This window comes from Carassius auratus, chromosome 30 (genome assembly GCF_003368295.1).
Source record: "Carassius auratus strain Wakin chromosome 30, ASM336829v1, whole genome shotgun sequence".
Taxonomy (NCBI): domain Eukaryota; kingdom Metazoa; phylum Chordata; class Actinopteri; order Cypriniformes; family Cyprinidae; genus Carassius; species Carassius auratus.
In genome coordinates this window covers 22,158,006-22,177,582 of record NC_039272.1, presented here as the reverse complement: position 1 = coordinate 22,177,582, position 19,577 = coordinate 22,158,006, and the positions used below count along the sequence as shown (strand labels likewise).

General features: G+C 38.3%; 2 protein-coding genes and 1 pseudogene across 2 annotated transcripts; 1 reads left to right on the top strand and 2 right to left on the bottom strand.

Moving 5' to 3' along the window:
* Positions 1 to 264: 264 nt before the first annotated feature.
* On the bottom strand, positions 265 to 2,363 carry LOC113049971 (ghrelin O-acyltransferase-like; annotated as a pseudogene).
* Positions 2,364 to 2,586: 223 nt separating this feature from the next.
* Positions 2,587 to 15,875, top strand: LOC113049657 (glycine dehydrogenase (decarboxylating), mitochondrial-like). Its single transcript, XM_026212190.1, has 25 exons — positions 2,587 to 3,106; positions 3,330 to 3,408; positions 5,351 to 5,486; positions 5,740 to 5,904; positions 6,066 to 6,143; positions 6,389 to 6,536; positions 6,993 to 7,189; positions 7,269 to 7,365; positions 7,453 to 7,558; positions 7,668 to 7,807; positions 7,955 to 8,035; positions 8,121 to 8,218; positions 8,341 to 8,425; positions 8,520 to 8,561; positions 8,676 to 8,818; positions 9,129 to 9,204; positions 12,730 to 12,855; positions 13,293 to 13,442; positions 13,580 to 13,692; positions 13,771 to 13,912; positions 14,324 to 14,435; positions 14,518 to 14,613; positions 14,690 to 14,862; positions 15,166 to 15,246; positions 15,331 to 15,875. The coding sequence occupies exons 1-25, from the start codon at positions 2,831 to 2,833 to the stop codon at positions 15,466 to 15,468; spliced, it is 3,078 nt and encodes a 1,025-aa protein (XP_026067975.1). The 5' UTR covers positions 2,587 to 2,830; the 3' UTR covers positions 15,469 to 15,875.
* A 32-nt stretch (positions 15,876 to 15,907) lies between these two features.
* Positions 15,908 to 19,561, bottom strand: LOC113049658 (4-hydroxybenzoate polyprenyltransferase, mitochondrial-like). The gene is made up of 8 exons (XM_026212192.1): positions 19,362 to 19,561; positions 18,611 to 19,035; positions 18,338 to 18,504; positions 17,322 to 17,443; positions 16,815 to 16,900; positions 16,575 to 16,708; positions 16,302 to 16,490; positions 15,908 to 16,101 (listed from the first exon to the last, which is right to left on the bottom strand). Exons 2-8 carry the CDS (start codon positions 18,912 to 18,914, stop codon positions 15,940 to 15,942), a joined length of 1,164 nt encoding a protein of 387 aa, XP_026067977.1. The 5' UTR covers positions 18,915 to 19,035; positions 19,362 to 19,561; the 3' UTR covers positions 15,908 to 15,939.
* Between the last annotated feature and the right edge of the window lie 16 nt (positions 19,562 to 19,577).

Here is a 19,577-nt window from a genome sequence, read left to right as displayed (position 1 = left end):
CATATAGTGGTTATTTGGGAAAATCCTGTGCATTTTGTATAGTAGGATTATAAAAAATGTGCTAATATAAAATTAAATTAAGTAGCCTATATAAAATTGCAAATAAATTTATCGATCAGTACTTTTTTAGGTACATAAAAAATCAAGTACTTTTGTACTTTCACTCGAGTATAATTGAAAAAGGAGCACTTTTACTTTTACTGGAGTAATATTTTATTATACGTATCTGTACTTTTACTCAAGTACTTGATTTGTGTACTTCATCCACCACTGCTTATACTTATTTTTTTATATTCTCTCATAAATTTTGTCCATCCATTGAAAGTCCATGTAACCAAACATCAAAAAGTTCATAAAGACATTGTAAGAATGCTGAGAACCCAAAGGTCATAAACAGTGGAGATCTGTTGGACCTTTTGAAGATCATTCTTCGAAGCCACGCCACTGTGGTTCTGTTCCACTGGGGCACAAACACTGAAGGACGGCCTGACGCTTCTGGCACCCATGGACTGCCATTAGAAAACCCATCCCATTATGATTTTCCACTGTGACTGTACCCATGGAATCCCATGCCTGCAGCATTAACACACTCGCTGACCTTCCAGAGTGCATAATAATTCATCTTAAGTAGCAGTGACAGGACCCAGATCCAAATTATGTTTTGACAAACGCAAGGGCTGTTTACTTTGAATGTGATTGATTTTAAGAGCTCTTTGAGAGCATATTTAATCCACACTAAAATTACAACTTGCAACATCTTTGATGTAAGCCTCCCTAACTATGAAACCAATGGTGAAGTCACACTCATTTGCCCAACAGACTCCACAAAAGTGTTCAAACTGCAAAGTGGTCCCCCAAGAAGAGCAGGAAAATTAAGCAAATAGCTTAGAAATGGTATAAAGACAGATAGACCCCAACTGCTGTTTTGAAAGGGACTAGTGACTGTTCCCTCCTGCAGATCAAGTGCTAAGAAACCCTCTCGGTCATCAACATGACAGCAGATGTGGCCATTAAGAGCCTGTTAGAAATAAAACAAGAGCTCTCAATAGAGTCAGATCGGATGTTTTCATATATAGTTAATTTTATTTATTTTTTTAGAAATACCTGAAGGCTGGTGTCTCTTAGACAGTATAACTGGTAACTCATACAAGTGCCATCAGGTCTCCAACACATCTGCAGTCCTAATGTCCCATAATGAATATGCATTGGGTGTAGACAGCGGATCAGCAGCAGAAGTATGGCACTGAAGAACAGCAATAAACTGGACCCATTGCTACGATAGCAAGGATAAATCATCCCAGTGTCACATAGACATACCTTACAAGAGGAGACACATTTCATTTCACATTTGATCTAAGAGAAAGGATGCATTTATCAAAATAGCATGCATAAGTAACAGAATGTAACAGAATTTATGTTGTCATACTGTACTGTACCTTGAATACGTAGAGATGTCCTTGTCTGGCTAAAAAATAAAACAGAAATGGAATGTTCACAAACTGGTAAAACAGCTGTGGGTTTCCAACACAAAATAGCCTAACGAGATCCACTACTAACACAGAACTACTCGAGTAATGTGCGTGATTAGAAGAGAGATGATATGATAAATAAGTACAGGATTGCTGGCTATCCTTCTATCTGATCTTCAGAACAAAACGTGTTTCTGGATTCCAAATGTGCACATAGACAAACACTCCATAAATCACAGATGTGTACTTATTTCCTAAATAGAATATGAAACCAACAAAGTTATGTAGGTTAGTAAACAATCCTCTCAAACAGATACAGAATGGAAACGACAGACAGAGGCATGAAGACAGAAATAGACTTAAAGATATTGTTTTATTCTACAAAGTGGTAAACTTGCCTCTGGTTTACACAACTGCAACAGTCAGTGAAAAGCATGGGTCAATTTAGAACAGTCTTCTTTAGTTTTGCTGGACGGAGAGATGAGATAAAAAAAAATTCTGGGTTAAATACAACCCAGTGCTGGGTCTGGGTTACTGCCCAGAAGGTTGGGTTAAACATTTAACCCCATTGCTTGGTTTGTCCATATTTTTCCCAGAGCTGGGTTGTATTTAACCCAGCATTTTTATATGAGTGTAGATAGATAGATAGATAGATAGATAGATAGATAGATAGATAGATAGATAGATAGATAGATAGATAGATAGATAGATAGATAGATAGATAGATAGATAGAAAGATAGATAGATAGATAGATAGATACTCATAAATCACTCAAAAGAATCTCCATCCATCTTCATAGAATGTGCCCCAGTTGTCATATTTTATATGGGGGAACTTGCCCATTTCAAAGCCTTTTCCTTATGGAGTGACCCTTGACAAGAACTTGGCTTCATCTTAAAAGTTCCCCAGAGAACTGTCCTTTTTAAAAGCCATTTCTGCATTTGATTCCCCAGGTGTCAAGAATAAGGAACCCGTTCATTTCACAATCCAGCTTTATCTCCATTGTATGATTGCTCCACAGTTGTATCGTTTAATTGGGCATTCAAGCACGTGACTACAAAACATGTAAAAACATGGAAGGCATATAAAGAGCAGATACCGAGTGTGTGAGTAATACAGATGTAAACCGCCTCGTTTCAACTCCTCACAGCTCTAAGTTATTTCGGCGGAACCTGGTCGAGCGGGGCTTGTCTTTGCGTCAGAGAGAAATCCCTTATCGATTGGCTGCTCCCTGTGCAACGAGGAGGCGTATAAAATAGACACTTTTAAGGAATTTCACAGACATTTAGTGGGTTACACGGCTTGGAGGCTGACTGAAAGATTCTTCCGTACAATTTTTAGTCAATCTCAAGTGAAGAGCATGCAGAGCTGCGCTAAATCCTGGCGTGTTGTCATCAGCAGGTCGATCAACGCTCGCGCGCCTTACAGAAATATAAGCAATAAAGGGGATGTTTTTAAGAAACTTCAAGTTTTAAACGCAGATGTGTCTGCAAATGTGCGCTGTATGGGCACCTCACAAGTTTTGTGGTCTAGGAAGATAGAACGAATTTTGCCGAGACATGATGATTTTTCAGAAAGACACATTGGACCGGGTGACAAAGAGAAAAGAGAGATGCTCAATACCCTTGGACTTGAGGTAAAACCTATTAATTTTTTTATTAAACGTAATGTTTATGTTCTAATATGTTAGATTGCAAATCTGTTTAAACGCTTTATGTCCGCATTTTACTCGCACTCAAACTTTAATCAATTTTGCAAGAAAACTGCAACAATATTCGCAGTTTGTTTTGATGGGGATAATGATAAAAAATACTAATAGTTTTTTTAATAATAGTTAATACGTTTTCTTTTGATTTCAGTCAGTCGCTCAGCTTATCGAAAGCACAGTTCCCGCATCCATCAGCCTGGGAAGAAGTTTGAAAATGGACGATCCTGTGTGTAAGTGGTTCGCACTGCTCTCAGCAGACAGACAGACAGAGGAAACACGTGTCGTTTGTTGTTGTGAATTCATCATTTATTTACACGGACGGTCCCTAAGGCAAACTGCGAGGTTAAATTTCGTTCCTGCGGTATCTGAAAACTCTGTCTGGTGTCAGATTTAAGAGCAGCGGAACTAGGTTCCGTTAAACCTTTTTAACAAATCTAAGTTAGAGTTTTATTTCGAAATATTTCGAATTAGGCTTTTCTATCGAACCAGACTCGGACAAAGGAGTCCATCTGAGCGAGGAATGTAGGTTACGCCTTTGTGTGCCAGTAGTCCTTACTGGAGTGTTTTTCTCCGTTAAGTCTTCCTTTGAACATATTTGGAGTTGTTTTTGCGGAGCCCGGCGAGGAGCACCAATCTCCTGACGCCCTCAGCCGATGCCAATAGGATGACAATTAGAGTGTAAAGTTCAGCGTCACTCGGCCAGTTTGATCTGGTTAGCTGTAGCGTTACATCACGCGTGCACCGCTCAACATGCAACTTTGCGTAATAATGGACCATTTATCGCTATTAACGATAAACAGCATGCATAACTTTGGTTGCATTTGCAATTATAAAGTCAAGTGATTATTTCAAAAACATATGTTTGGAAAACGGATGGTTTACACATTATACATGGAACACTACACTGAAGTGGGAATAAACACGCTTCACTAACATTTTTGCTGCCAACATGACTCGTTAAATGTAAAAATGCGTATGTAAATGCAGATATAAAGTGTAAAGTAACGTCTCGTTTTAAGAGATGGTTCTGACATCATTGTGCCAAACCTTTCTCAAGTCACTAGACTGTTTTCCCCCCTCCCCAAACTATTGTATAAATAACAAAATGAGGGTTATGAAAGGAATATTGTCATTAAACATACAATTAATGGTAGTTAATCTGAGGTTTGACATATGGCAGGAGTCAGTTTTCTCCTCTGTTGTGTGTGTCTGTAATGAAGCAAGCCATGCTGAAGCTGATGGGGGGGGGGGGGGGCTATACTGGATTCTGCTGGTTCAGCTGCACAGAGCTTGATCTGCAAATCCTGCGAGAAATTCACTGCTCAACAATAATGGGCTCACTAAACTTTCCCTTTTGTGGTTTAATGAATATATTTTTATGTCTCAATATAGTTATGTTAAAAATAGAATACCTTTTACAGAATTTTACACCGATAAACACTATATTAAGACATTAAACCGGCTGGGTGCCTCATTGTCGCACAAATATCCTGTGTTAAACTTGACTAAATGAACATCCCACAGATTTGTTAAGTGTTGAGGAGGTCAGTAATGCGTATTTCTTCCCCCCTCTCTTGCTGTTTTTACTAAAGCATTATCTTTGCCCCGATCATTTGCTGTGTTGCTAAGCTGTAGCACAATGCCTCGAGAATTTGTGTGTGTCTGTATGAACCGGCTCCAGTGCCCTCAAGCTACAACCATCAAACTAGTCCATATGCGCTTTATCTAACTTTTTGCTACTATATTATGAATTTCAAACATGCTTAATGCATATATATTAATCAGTGAGATCGTGCTCTTGTATTATTCATCAGATCATGCCATGTTGATTGTTTTGTGGGTGGGTGTTTAAATACTAGGTGTATTTGGTGGTGTGTGTAAAAGCAATTACTTCGTACTTCTGAGTCATGCGAGAAGCTTCCAAAAATATTCACTTGTGAAACAGAAGTTGGATTTAATTTGATGCAACACAAACCATAGGTCTTAATCCTCTATTTTACTGTCAGATCAAACCGATTTTTACTGGCTATATTACTGACTCCCAACAAAAGCGAAACTATGTAAGCATGTGAGAACGGTTTTATTAATCTAGAATGTTTTACATACTTGACCGTGTTTAACAGTAACCACAGATTTTCAAATCGTTCTTATCTTTGTGTTTCATCACTACAGGTGAGAATGAAATTCTTGATTCGCTTCAAAAGATTGCATCGAGGAACAAGATGTGGAGGTCCTATATTGGAATGGGTTATTATAACTGCTCGGTCCCACCAGTCATACAAAGAAATCTGCTTGAGAATTCGGGATGGTATGTGTTTCTTGTTGTTGGCAGCATACAGTATATTTCAGCTTCTGGTGGAGCAAAAGTTTGTTTCAGTCATGGGACTTAAAATTTACAGCCACACGCCGGAACACCTTGTTCATTAGTGTATCGTGGTCAGTACAGTTCTAGTCAAAAAGCAAATTGCATTTTGATGATTTTTATTACGCAAGATAAATCTTGTGACTCAGACTGGAGGTCTGTGGTTAGGGATTTAATGAGTTTTTTGTGTTCTCTGCAGGTTGACCCAGTACACCCCCTACCAGCCTGAGGTCTCTCAGGGGCGTCTGGAGAGCCTGCTGAATTATCAGACCATGGTCTGTGACATCACGGGATTGGCAGTAGCTAATGCGTCACTGCTGGATGAGGGAACTGCTGCTGCTGAGGCCATGCAGCTCTGCCACAGGTTAGTATGCTCACTTCTGGAGAAGAGCACGTTCTGTTTATCAAGAGCGCTTTAGTCTGTTAGCCAACACCTGAACCTGCTCATTTGAGTCTTTGGCATGCAGAATGGTGTTTCCCCAGGGCTGGGAGTGATAATTAAAACGAACTTGTTCCTTTTCAAAGGCAAAGCAAAAGAAGAATGTTCTACATTGACCCACGCTGCCATCCACAGACTATTGCAGTTGTGCAAACCAGAGCCAAGTAAGGAAGGGCATCAACATATAGAACAAAGAACTATCTATCTATCTATCTATCTATCTATCTATCTATCTATCTATCTATCTATCTATCTATCTATCTGTCTATCTGTCTATCTGTCTGTCTGTCCTTATCTGTTTCTTTCTCTCTATCCTTCTAACAGTCTGTCTTTCCGTCTCTTTGTCTCTCTACCCATCTGTCTTTGTCTGTCTGTCTGTCTGTATTGATGAAAAGTTTGTATCCTTTAGTTACATTGGTGTGAAGACTGTTCTCAAGCTTCCTCATGAGATGGACTTCAGTGGGAAGGATGTTAGCGGTGTGCTCTTCCAGTATCCAGACACTGAAGGCCGAGTGGAAGATTTCACTGCACTTGTTGATCGGGCTCACAAGGGTGGTGTATGTACATCTCACCTCCCAGATGTCATTTATAAAATTCACATTTTGCATATTAGGTTTTTACTTGATCCATTCACTAAACTGATTTATTCACCCTCATGCTGCTCCAAGCGAGTTTGACTTGTGTTTTCTTCTGGGGAAATTTTGAGGCCTAGCTTCATGGCCAGCTTGAATATATGGAAGTGAGATTTGAGTGTTTTATAAAAAATCTCCATCTGTGATCCGTAAAAAAAATATATATATATATATATATATATATATATATATATATATATATATATATATATATTTTTTTTTCATACAAGTTTGGAATGACATGAGGGCAATGAGTATTGTAATTTTTGGGTGACCTACCCAATTGGTACTTAATTGCAACAACAGAATCTGTTTTGTGCAAAGGAAAAAATTTTCAAAAGTGCCACATTTAATTAGATTTTTGGTCCATTTTTATGAAAGGCACTGGCTTGCTGTGCCACAGACTTGCTGGCTCTCTGCATGTTGCGTCCTCCGGGTGAGTTTGGAGTTGACATTGCCCTGGGCAGCTCCCAGCGCTTCGGAGTACCTCTTTGCTATGGTGGGCCTCATGCTGCATTCTTTGCAGTCAAAGAAAATCTGGTTCGGATGATGCCAGGAAGGATGGTAGGAGTGACCAGGTAAGTCTGTCATTTATAGGATTCTGTGTGTTTTTCCCTCATCAGTGTTGGTATCAACTGTCAAAGTTTCCTGTTACAGAGATGCGGCTGGTAAAGAGGTTTATCGTCTGGCTCTCCAGACAAGAGAGCAGCACATCCGCAGGGACAAAGCCACCAGCAACATCTGCACCGCCCAGGTACAGCTTCACAAACCTGAAAAATACAGTGTGTGTATGTGTATATGTGTATATTTGTCTTTACTCAGTTTTAATGTCTCCACTCAGGCTCTTCTTGCAAACATGGCCTCCATGTTTGCGTTGTATCATGGGCCACAAGGATTGAGGCACATTGCAGAGAGAACCCACAATGCAACATTGATTCTAGCTGAGGGCAAGTTTACTTTTTTAGAATCCTGTTTTTTTTTTTTTTTTTTTTTTTTTTTTTTTTCTTTGAATAAGAAGTGTTATGACACTGAATGTTATTTTCATTGTTGTAAAAGGGCTGAAAAGAGCTGGGCACAAACTCCAACACGAGAACTTCTTTGACACGCTGAAGATCAACTGTGGTGTGGCCGGCAAGGACATCTTGGAAAAAGCTATGCAGCGGGAGATCAACCTGCGGGTGTACAGTGATGGACTGGTGAGGCCTGCGAAAATGTTAAAAATAAACCCACAAATAGGCAATGCTGCTACTTGTTTTTATTTAGAAAAAACCTGTACTTTTATAAAAAAAAATGTTTTAATATATTTAATGGTTTTAATGTAGTTTGTTTATTGTGATTTTTAGCTCGGAGTGTCTCTGGATGAAACGGTCACTGAGAGAGACTTGGATGATCTGCTCTGGATCTTCGGTTGTGAGTCCTCAGCTGTAAGTTCTCACCTGATTCAATTATTGCTAAAAATTCCTCTATTCTCTGTGACTCAATGACATCTCTTCCTTTTGACATTTTCAGGAGCTTATTGCTGAGAAAATGAGTGAGCGGACAAAAGGACTGCTGGCAAGCCCTTTCAAGAGGACTAGCAAGTTTCTTACCCATCAAGTGTTTAACAGGTTTGTTTTAATGCTAGTTGTTGTTTTGAACAAATCAATGAAACATGTTAAAATCTTGTCTAAATGTATGGTTGGGCTATTTCTGTATAGTAATCATTTGTATACATTGCATTCAAATTCAGTTACCACTCAGAGACCAATATTGTACGTTACATGAAGCGCCTGGAAAATAAAGATATTTCCCTCGTACACAGTATGATTCCTTTGGTAAGTAAAGAACTGGTTACCATTACAATGGTATTCATTCACTGTAATGTTTTTACGTGCAAGCGTCACATTAAAACTCTGCTGTTGAATCCAGGGTTCATGCACAATGAAGCTGAACAGTTCCTCCGAGCTCATGGTGAGTGCATATTAATCTGCTCTTTAATATCAGCCCTGCTTTTTACTTTTGGACATAGGTTCATTTTAACCAGTCTGATCTATTCACTGACTCACTGTAACCTTTTCACAACAGCCAATCACCTGGAGAGAATTTGCAAACATCCATCCTTTCGTGCCACTGGATCAGGCCGAAGGTTATCAGCAGCTCTTCAGACAGCTAGAGAGAGACCTTTGTGAGATTACAGGATATGATAAGATCTCCTTTCAGCCAAATAGGCAAGTGTCCTGCCTGATATTGTTGTTACGATATCAAAGTCATGATTTATTTAAATTTTAGTAAACCGTGGTCTTGTAGTTGACAAAGCAAATGTCGACACGGCGCATTCAGTTTCGTTCAGGTTTCTGGTGCTGATAAGTTTTGGGGGTGTGTAGGTATCTATACGTTCTGCTTGGTTGACACTTTAACAGGATCATTAGCATACTGTACTCTTGGGCAAGAGCCTTTTGAAGCAAACTTTGATCTCTGCTGTGCTGAGACAGTACATTTACATATACATGATGCTATTGATTTTTCTTTGTCCCGCAGTGGCGCGCAGGGGGAATATGCCGGCTTGGCTGCAATCAAAGCCTATCTAAATTCCAAAGGAGAATCTCACAGGACAGTGAGTATCACCCTGCAGTGAAACGCTCTGATTTAACCTCAAGCCTTGTGTGTTACCTCAGGGCCATTTAAGTATCAGGTTGACCCTTCATGACTTTTCCTAATCTTGTGAAAACTGATTGTAAGCAGAATGGCAATCTGATAAAACACGTAATGTCCTCAGTTTAAAAAAAAAAAAAAAGAAAAAAAGTTAAAAGTAGGCCAAATACATATTATATAAAATTATAATTTAGTATTATGTAATTTGTATTATATAGTAATTGTATTATATTTTTATATAGATGCAATCATTATATACAAATATAATATATACATATACTTTTGTTGTTTCTTATATTATTTTCCCAAAAATATGAATTTACGAAAGTTTAAAAAAAAAAAAATCACCTATAGGTGATTTAACCCCTGACCGAAGTAGAATTGCTGCTTTAAAGGTAAACAATCAGTTAAATTCTGTCCACCATGAAAAGTGAAAAAGTGGTGAATTGTTAGTGGGGAATGGAAAGAAGGTCGGTGATAAGAACGTTTAGTCAAGTCACTGCAGTGTTTTGTAATCTGGCCTTTGTTTTTATCATTTTCCTAATAAGCAGATCTTAGATAGCGGATGCAGCTCTTAAACCAGCCAAGGTTCAAACTGCCATGGTTGAGTAAATATCCATAGAAAACAACCACCCGTTACCGGAATCCACTTCAGTGCAAGATTCCATATTTGGAGGTTTTTAAGACATGCAGTCCTTGGACGATGAGTTTGTCCATGGTGACCTATTGAAAATTGCATGTTAAGCATTTAGACCACTGTGTCCTTTGTTCTGAATTATTGATTTAAAAGAAACAAAAATTATTTGATTTGTTTTACGTTCATACTTTTCTGGACCCTGACACTGTTATTTACTTGGCAGTCTATGGGAAAGTCTCAAGCCTCCAGTTTTTCATCCAAAATATCTTAAATTGTGTTCCGAAGAGCTTTTACTGGTTTGGAATGACAGAGGGATAAGTGATTGATTGACAACCTTCATTTTTGGGTGAACTAACCCTTTAAATGTTGTATCACACCTTGGCAAGCTTAGTGTTGTAAGTCTGTTTTACATTAAGTGTTTAAATAAGGCAACACAAAAATTGGGTTCCATGTATGTTAATCAACCATTAAAGTTGAAGTATGCGGTTTCTCCATAAGCAACAACCATTGCAGATACTCCTTGGGGCGTTTTCAGGCCTGTAGAACGTTTGCTTTGTTCTCAAACTGAAACGGAGTTTTAATTTTGTTACAATGTTCAATTTTCTTCTTGGTCTGGTTTGCTTTCACAAGGCAACATTACAAAGCATACCCAACTGTGTTTATGCAAGTCACATGTGAGGATAGCTGTCCTCTTAACCGGTCAGGGTTCACCTGTCTACGTTCCTCTGTGTCATTCATCAAGATGGATTGGCAAGTTTGCTCCATGGGCTTATTGTGGCTTTATAGCGATTCAAACATGAACCTCTCATTCCACTTCTCCATCTAAAAGCATTGCCAGTTTTCACCTTTGTTTTACCCTGTTGACTTTGCATATTTATTATAGTATATAGTATATTTAAGTCTTCTAATTTTGGCTTGAACTTCTGTTACTGAAATTAAATGTATTTTCCCATGCCATATGTCCGCCATAAACTGCATTTCCATCCACTTATTTTATGCACATTTTAGAATGTATAAATTCAAAAAATGTTGCATAAAAAAAAAAAAAAACTTACGCACACACTTGAGTACGAGAAACTTTTTATTTTATAAGTAAAAAAATTCACATAAATTACAATGGAAACCCATTTACTGAATAAATTTTATCCATGAGCATCGAAAAAGTCAAGTGACTTTGCGCTATCCAAGTAATTTTTCTCATAAATGAAAATGTATATATTCAGTGGTATTTAGTGCCACATTTTACCAGGAAGTGACCATTTTGTTTTCTTTGACTTGTTGGGTGGAATATGTTTTATGCATGGTTCCATAATTCGAATCTTTGGATGGAAACCTAAGCTTCGGCAGCCCGCGGGCAGCATGTGGCCCGTAATAACTTTTTACAATTAATTTGTTTTTAAATTAATATAAAAAATATCTTCAACTACACCGTAATATTTCTGTAATATTTATTCTATATTATCACAGAAATACTGGGATAAAGTTTATAGTTCAGATATAAACATTGATGTCTATATGGCAGCGATCAAAATATAACAAATTCCCTTTTGAAAGTACTGCGCTTCAAATAACGTTTGTGTCGATTGCATTGTTTCACCACTAGGTGGCGACAAGTGTTTTAACTTATTTGTCAATGAATTTTTCATTCAAGAGAATGGTTCAAAAACGCTGATTCGTCCAGTAATGAAACAAGTATAGTAGGTTTATGAATTAAACCTTTATTATTATTATTATTATTATTATTATTATTATTATGTTGAAAACAGATGAGTAGATATTTTTTTTTTCAGGTTTCTTTGGTAGAAAGTTCAGAAGAACAACATTTATGTGAAATAGAAATATTACATTTACATTTTATGAATGTCTTTGTCACACTTGATCAATTTAAAGAATCCTTGCAAAATAAAAGTATTCATTTATATAATTGTGATAATGATAATAGTAATAATAATAATAATAATAATAAACAATCGTAGGAGAATCGTGATCTCTATAGGAGACCAAAAAAATTCAGATTCTCAATTTATCCAGAATCGTGCAGCCCTAGTCGCAGTATCAGTTTGCCCCGCAACTTAATGAAGAAGTTCAGGTTAATGGAAACACTCATACTACACAGCTATCATCCTTAATTGAAGAAATGTGGCAAAACATCTCTGGAGAGAACCTCCTATTAAATTTGAAAGTGCTTTCCATATTTGGATCAACATAAGCTGCATTTGTGAACGCACATTTTCTGCAGTGTCACGCGTCAAATCATGATCTCGTGCACGTCTTACAGACTGCATTTTACAATAGCAACTTCATTGTGCTGTTACTCCTTTCGAGCTGAATTTCACAAAGTTTGTCAGTTCCTAACAGCAGCATGTGTTTTATTTATGGGGAGTAGAATTATTTATTTCAATGAATGTAATCGATTAGATATTTAGGCTATAATATTATAAATCAGGTTGGTTTGTATTGGTGACTTGATATGTAAATGATATGCATGTGGCCCGTGAGACTTGCACTTGGACCATAGTGCGGCCTGGTGGAAAAAATGTTGAGAACCACTGCTCTAGCTAAAAACCCTCTGGCTCAACCTGTTATGGTAGCCACACCCCAAACTCTCGCTATTGGTTGAGCTGGAAAGTGATTGATGGATCTCAGTGGACCACTTTCAATGTTTTAATGGTGCCTTGGAAGACTTATAAAAGCATTATTGGCATGCCTATAATAAACAGTAAACAACAAACGGGGTTAAGGGAACACTGACAGACTTCTAAACTTAAACTTTAAGTTTCCTTAGTTACAGAAATAAATGTTTGTTTTTGTCCATTAATCTAATGCATCAAATCTGTTATGAATTCTCAGGTTTGTCTGATTCCCAAATCCGCTCATGGAACAAACCCTGCCAGCGCTCAGATGGCAGGAATGAAGGTTCAGGTGGTGGAGGTGGATAAAGATGGCAACATTGATGTGTCTCATCTTAAAGCTATGGTATGTAATGTAATCTAAAGTGTCACAGTTTGCATCTCCTGTCAACAGGAAGCCTTTATCTTCTGTTGGCTATTTACACTGACACACTTGTCTATGATTACATTAGCTTGTCGGTGTTAAAGGTGAAGTGTGTAGTTTTTGCGCCGCTAGCAGCACCAAATGAAATTGCAAAATTGAGTTTAATGAGGTTCAAACAGGTTTCCTGAACACACCTCCTGACTGCCATTGATCGAGCAAACAAATACTCCAAACTCACATGTAACTGCTGTGTCATGATTCTCAAACAAATAATGTTTTGAAAGCTCAGTGTTTATACATTTTGGAGGGAACCAATCTATGAAGAGCTTTGGTTTTGGAAAGGAGAACATTTTTAACATGCTTAACCTATTAAAGATGTACTTTACTCAGTCAACTACATTTTAATGCCTTTTTTTCAGGTGGACAAACATAAGGCCAACTTGGCTGCCATTATGATCACATACCCCTCGACTTACGGTGTGTTTGAGGAGAACGTGAGCGAAGTGTGTGAGCTCATCCATCAGAACGGGGGACAGGTGTACCTGGATGGTGCCAACATGAATGCACAGGTCAGACGAAGAACATGCTGCAACATTTAACAATACAGTAGTGATCATTACAATTAGATACAATATGTAGAAGTGTTACAGCGAGAGCTTCATTCACAGTAGGTTTTACATTGAACGTTCATGTTCTTCTGATTCAGGTTGGATTATGTCGACCAGGAGACTATGGCTCAGATGTTTCTCACTTGAATCTGCATAAAACCTTCTGCATTCCTCACGGTGGTGGTGGCCCTGGGATGGGACCAATAGGAGTGTAAGTGTTTTGAAGACCTTCCCTACTCCGAACAGTTGGTCTGTTGACTCCAGTTAACCATTTGGCTTTTTCCAACAGGAAACAACATCTTGCCCCCTTCCTGCCCTGTCATCCAGTGGTGAACATGCAGTCCAATAATGCAGGAAGTTCTTTGGGCACCATCAGTGCTGCCCCCTGGGGGTCCAGCGCCATCCTGCCCATCTCATGGGCTTACATTAAGGTGAGTTCTACATTAATCTGAGTAATAGGGATGCACCATTATTAACATTCTGACCGATACTATTTATTTTCTGATCATTTGAAATCAATTTCTGTACTATTTTGCATAAATGACACTCATTTTAAATCTTTGAAGCAAACTGTAGGTTATGCAACATTAAAGGGTACATCATAAACAATGCACATTTATTTTGAGATGTGCCTTTATTGCATTTGTTAAACTTTTTAAAGATTTTAAAGTTTCTTTTAGTGAGTTTTAGATGGAAGCAAAGGTAATGTAAATGTAAAAATGGAAGGAGCAGCACAATGAAATATCCAATATATAGCCGAATACCAATAAATAAATATCTGCTGATATGGTACTGTATATCATCCTAATTTGAAAATGTTTGATTTATTTTTCATTCAACAGATGATGGGTTCAAAGGGTCTTGTTCATGCTACAGAGGTGGCCATCCTTAATGCCAATTACATGGCTAAAAGACTGGAAAACCACTACAAAATTCTTTTCAGGGGCACTAAAGGTTGGCTTTATTGAATAAAATATAGCATTTTTGATCTATACAATTTCCTCACAATCATTTACTGACTATTTTGCATTTCCAGGATTTGTTGCTCATGAGTTTATTTTGGATGTGCGGCCTTTTAAAAAGTCTGCAAACATTGAGGCAGTTGACGTAGCAAAACGACTCCAAGATTATGGTAAGTGAAAAGCATCTGTAAAGTAAATATTAATGGCTTTAAATATGTCTGATAATTGACTGATTCTCTGTGACAGGATTTCATGCACCGACCATGTCATGGCCTGTGGCTGGAACTCTGATGATCGAACCCACAGAGTCTGAGGACAAGGCCGAGCTCGACCGCTTCTGTGACTCGCTGCTGGCCATACGACAGGAAATCGCAGACATCGAAGAGGGCCGAATGGACTCCAGGGTTAATCCTCTCAAGGTGAGTGTTTTAAAGTTTAATGAACAACTTGAATCCAGAACATTCCATATCGCCAGCATCCCTGCAGCTTTAATCATGTGTACAGTAATACTAGAAGTTTATGGAGCATGTCATTATTTGTACTCCTTGTCGCATTTTATGCCCAGAAGGATTCATATAAGCATTTTTTTTTTTTAAAGACCTGTTCCTCATTTCTGCTTTAAACCCTGCAGACTGTCTTTGCCCAATAGACTTTTATTAGTGCCATTAATTCTAGAGCTGAAATTTTATTGAATCTAACTTGTCTTTCACGTGTTTCCAAAGATGGCTCCTCATTCGCTGGCCTGTATTACCTCTACCACATGGGACAGACCTTACTCCAGAGAGTATGCTGCGTTCCCCATGGTGTGTAGCTTACGTTCATGTAAAAATACATAAACCTTCCTTAAAATAAACATTTATTAATTCTGTTTTCAAATGTTCTTTCAGCCTTTCGTGAGACCCGAGACCAAGTTCTGGCCCACAATTTCGAGCATCGATGACCTCTATGGAGACCAGCATCTCGTCTGCACCTGTCCACCTATGGACGTCTATGAGTCTCCATATGAGGAACGGGCTTCTTCGTGACCTCATTACTCAATGAAATGCTACTTCATCCAAATGAACCATTCCCATCAAATATGATCATTTATTCTTCCCTGTGATTACAGTTTCTTCGGTACGTTCACGGTGCCTCAGATTTCCTAATGTATACAATACACAAATAGCTGGCCTCTCCTCTGTTACTATACTAAAACAATCCAAATCTGATTCGGATACTGTAATCCACCTGTATAGGGGTCCGTTTATTTGTTCTTTTTATATTTTTATTCACTGTATAAAAAAAATATTTGGGTGTTTTGGTCTGTTTGTAGGCATAACTAACTGGCATTGTTCTCAATGTTAACATTCATTTTATAGATGTAATGTATGTTTTCTAATTATTTAAGGAATAGAGCCTGTTTGTAGCCATTTAATAAATATTTTAAAATGAACTTTGGTTTACATATGTTTCCTTAATCAGTGTTGGTATTCCACGTCACACAACCAGCATGCATTCTAATTTGAAATGGAGTTTAGCTGTGTTTCATACTGATGATCGCTTCTCTTTTTCCACAAGTTTCCAGTCACTATTCCTAAAAATAAAAGCAGTCCGAGGTTTCGGTTTGAAGCAAATTTTTTCCAGCAGTCCTCAGGTCTGTTGATGTCCACAGTGTAGATCTGTGGAACACAAAATAAATGATGGTCAATATAATTTCTATTTATTTAAGCGCTCTTTTCATATACTTGATAAGGCATATCATGTAAGTTAATTAAGATTTTTAAACCACTAATAACCCAAGTTTTTTTTCTTTCTTCATTTGTTTTCTTGTAACCCCAGGCAGGCGTTTATTACCAACCACTGTCTATATCTTGTTCACCTGATGTGCTAGATGAATGGCCACTGCACACACTGCACAATAGTAGGGCAAAGTCTGGTCAGCATTAGCTCCTGCTAGAACCAGCCCTGACAGCATCGCCCCAGTGAAGCCCCCCAGCCACAGTTTGGTGTTCTCCTGAAACCTCAGAGCTGTAGACTTCACGCCCACTTTTAAATCATCATCTCTGTCCTACTCCAGATGAGAAAATGGATCACAAAGTGTTCACGAGGCACAGATTTAGGTCGGGGTGTGATAACGCATCGCATACTGTACCTGATGGGCATAGATCGTGTCATAAATCAATGTCCACATGACACCAGATACATAGAGAGGTAAACACACGGACCAGTCACATGATCCCTTCACAGCAGACCAGCCCAGAAGAGCACCCCAATTAAAAGTGAGACCTACAGGGGCAACGAATGTACACAATGTTCAGTCCTAGAAATAGAAATGAGCAAATATTCAGCAATGATATGGAGGCAGTGCTTTAGTATATTAATGGCAACACACCTAAAACAAACTGTGGCCAGTACGTGATTCTCTTCATGAGAGGGTATGTGACCACCAGTGACAAAGAGGCGGCTCCAAGAGCTATGCTAGAGACAGATGCGAATTCACAGTTCATTAGTCAGTCAAATTTAAGTTGCCATGAAACAAATTGCAGTCATCTTTTCGTCTACATTTAAAGATATCAAAACAATAAATGTTACTATAATATCAACTTGAAAGTTACAATCTTACTCTAGTCCCAAATGTTGTCTTGTTGCTTATTAGCATGCATATTACTGTCATACTGGCTATTAATTAGTACTTAGAAAGCACATATTAACGGCTTGCATGATCATGTTTAGATCCCTTAATTCTATCCCATATCTAAACTTAAAAACTACTTTACTATTAATAAGCAGCAAATTAGAAGTTTGAGGTAAAAGTCGTAAATAATAGTTAATGGTGAGAAGTTGTCCTAAACTAAGTGACCAAAAATATGGTGTAAAAATACTGTAAAATATAAAGCACCTGTAGTAATTGAGGCAGAAAAGAACCCCCAGTGCTAAACTCAGCTGGCCTCCGAGGAAAACCAGAGCCTTAAACGATGTAATCTCCCCTGATGCAATGGGGCGAGTGGCTGTCCTTGACACCTACCAAAGATATGACACATCCCAACATCAGATTCCAACAGCAGCCGAGATCAAATCCAGGTGGTCTGCTTTCTTTCCTGAACCTTGTTAAACAGTCTAGCTGTAGCAATCATTTGACCCACCTTTTCAAGATTCAGCTTGACCCACATCCGTGAACATTCATACCAACTTTCTTCCTTCTATAAACTACATTCTTTAAAATATAAAGGTTCTTCATTGGCATCTATGGGTCCATCAAGAACCTTTAACTTTCATGGAAACTTTTCATTGCACAAGAGAGTCTTTAAAAGAAAAAGGTTTTGGATTATTAAAACTGTACTTTTAAAGGAATAGATCACCCACAACAACTGCTACATTACCAGCAGTCTTCAAAATATCTTCTTCTATGTTCAACATAAGAATACAGGTTTGGACATGAGAGTGAGTAAATGATGATAAAATGTTAATTTTGGATTGAACTATCCCTTTAAGAAATGTTCAATGAGAGGTTCTTTTGGGATCCCAAAATAGTTTTTTATGGCATTGTTGCAAAAAAAAATCTACTTTTTAAAAAAGAAAAAATATCTCCTTTTGTTTTATATAAATAATATCATACAGGTTGGAAATGACATGAGGGTGAGAAAATTATTATTATTATTATCTGATATTGTTTATGACCAATGTTACAGCAAAATCGCCCAAGTCCTTTGACACACTGACCTAGGTAAGATCAGGAGATATGTTAGGCTTGGTCCAAATGAGAAAATGGCAAAGATGAAATTTAGACCACTAGTGGAATAAATATCCACCCCGTTGAATGTTCTTAATAAATGAAGCAAAAAGTTGACTTTCTGTGACAAAAGGAAGAACATAACTCAAGGAACAATCAATTTACTTCTATGTACGTACTCTTACCTTCTTGTCGAAGTCTTTATCCCACATGTCATTGATTGTGCATCCTGCTCCTCTCATAAGCAAAGCTCCCACCCCGAAGAGCACAAGCATGCCCAGATCAGGAAGGCATCCCGGGTCTGCTGCCAGCCCAATACTCCACGTACAAGGCAGATACAGCAGCCACGTTCCTACAACAACACAACCATTCATATCTTACTGAAAAAAAAAACAGCTTAAGTTGCAACCAAAATGACATCCTGGAAAACAACTCTGTGACACGTGAGTTCAGCTCACCTATGGGTTTGTCCAGTCTCATTAATCGGAGGTACGGCTGAACGGACGCCGGGGCTGCGTTCACAATCCCAGCAGGAGTGAGGCTGAAGTACCTTCTACCACAGCTGTGACCTGGCAGTGAAGGAGGCCATGTTCTCTGTTTGTGATCGTCACTTTTGTTAAAGCAGGATCGGGGCTGACAGAAGGATGTGGTGATGTTTTCATGCTGCCTTCTGAGACATGACAGACGGGCAGAGCAGATCTGTGGCAGACTCCTCCTCACTGCATGTGGCTGAAGCAGTGCCAGCAGTCTGGTGGACATCATCTTGTCTGTTGAGCTGTCATGGCCAACTTTTAGCTAGAGATGTCATGACAGCAAAGTAGAGAGGCGCTTCATTGTATTCTTATTCATGTGCAGATGAGGGAGCTCTTCAGGAACAATGAACCTGACAATACAAACAGCAGAGATACAATACACAGTATTCAATACAGATTACTGACGAGTCATGAAAATGTCATGTTGACTGAATAAGGCTTTTTTTTCCTTGTAATTCCGTGTGCCGGTATTCTGTAAGTTTAGTCAAACTTAATACATTTTTATTAGATATTCAATGTTATGCTGCTTGTGTTACACTTAAACTTGGCTATGACCAATTAAATGTATCTTATTGACTAATCAATGGTGTTGCAAGCAGCAACAAGCTTTGCTAATATGTTAAATCTTCTTTCTTCGTTGAATCGTTTGTAAATCAGTCATGTCTATTGAACTTACAGCGCTCTGTGACAGCCGTTTGAAGTCCTTTACGTTGTGTGCGACGACGTCCCGTTCCCCTGAAACGTTTGTTTTTCGAATGGTTCCGTTTATTCTACTGTACGTTTTCTATCATCATATTCAATATTTGTAAGCTCCAGTGTAAGATTACATGTACAGAAATATCACAGTCAACAGTATACATAAAATACTTTTTGCCAATCAACCTCTTTATTA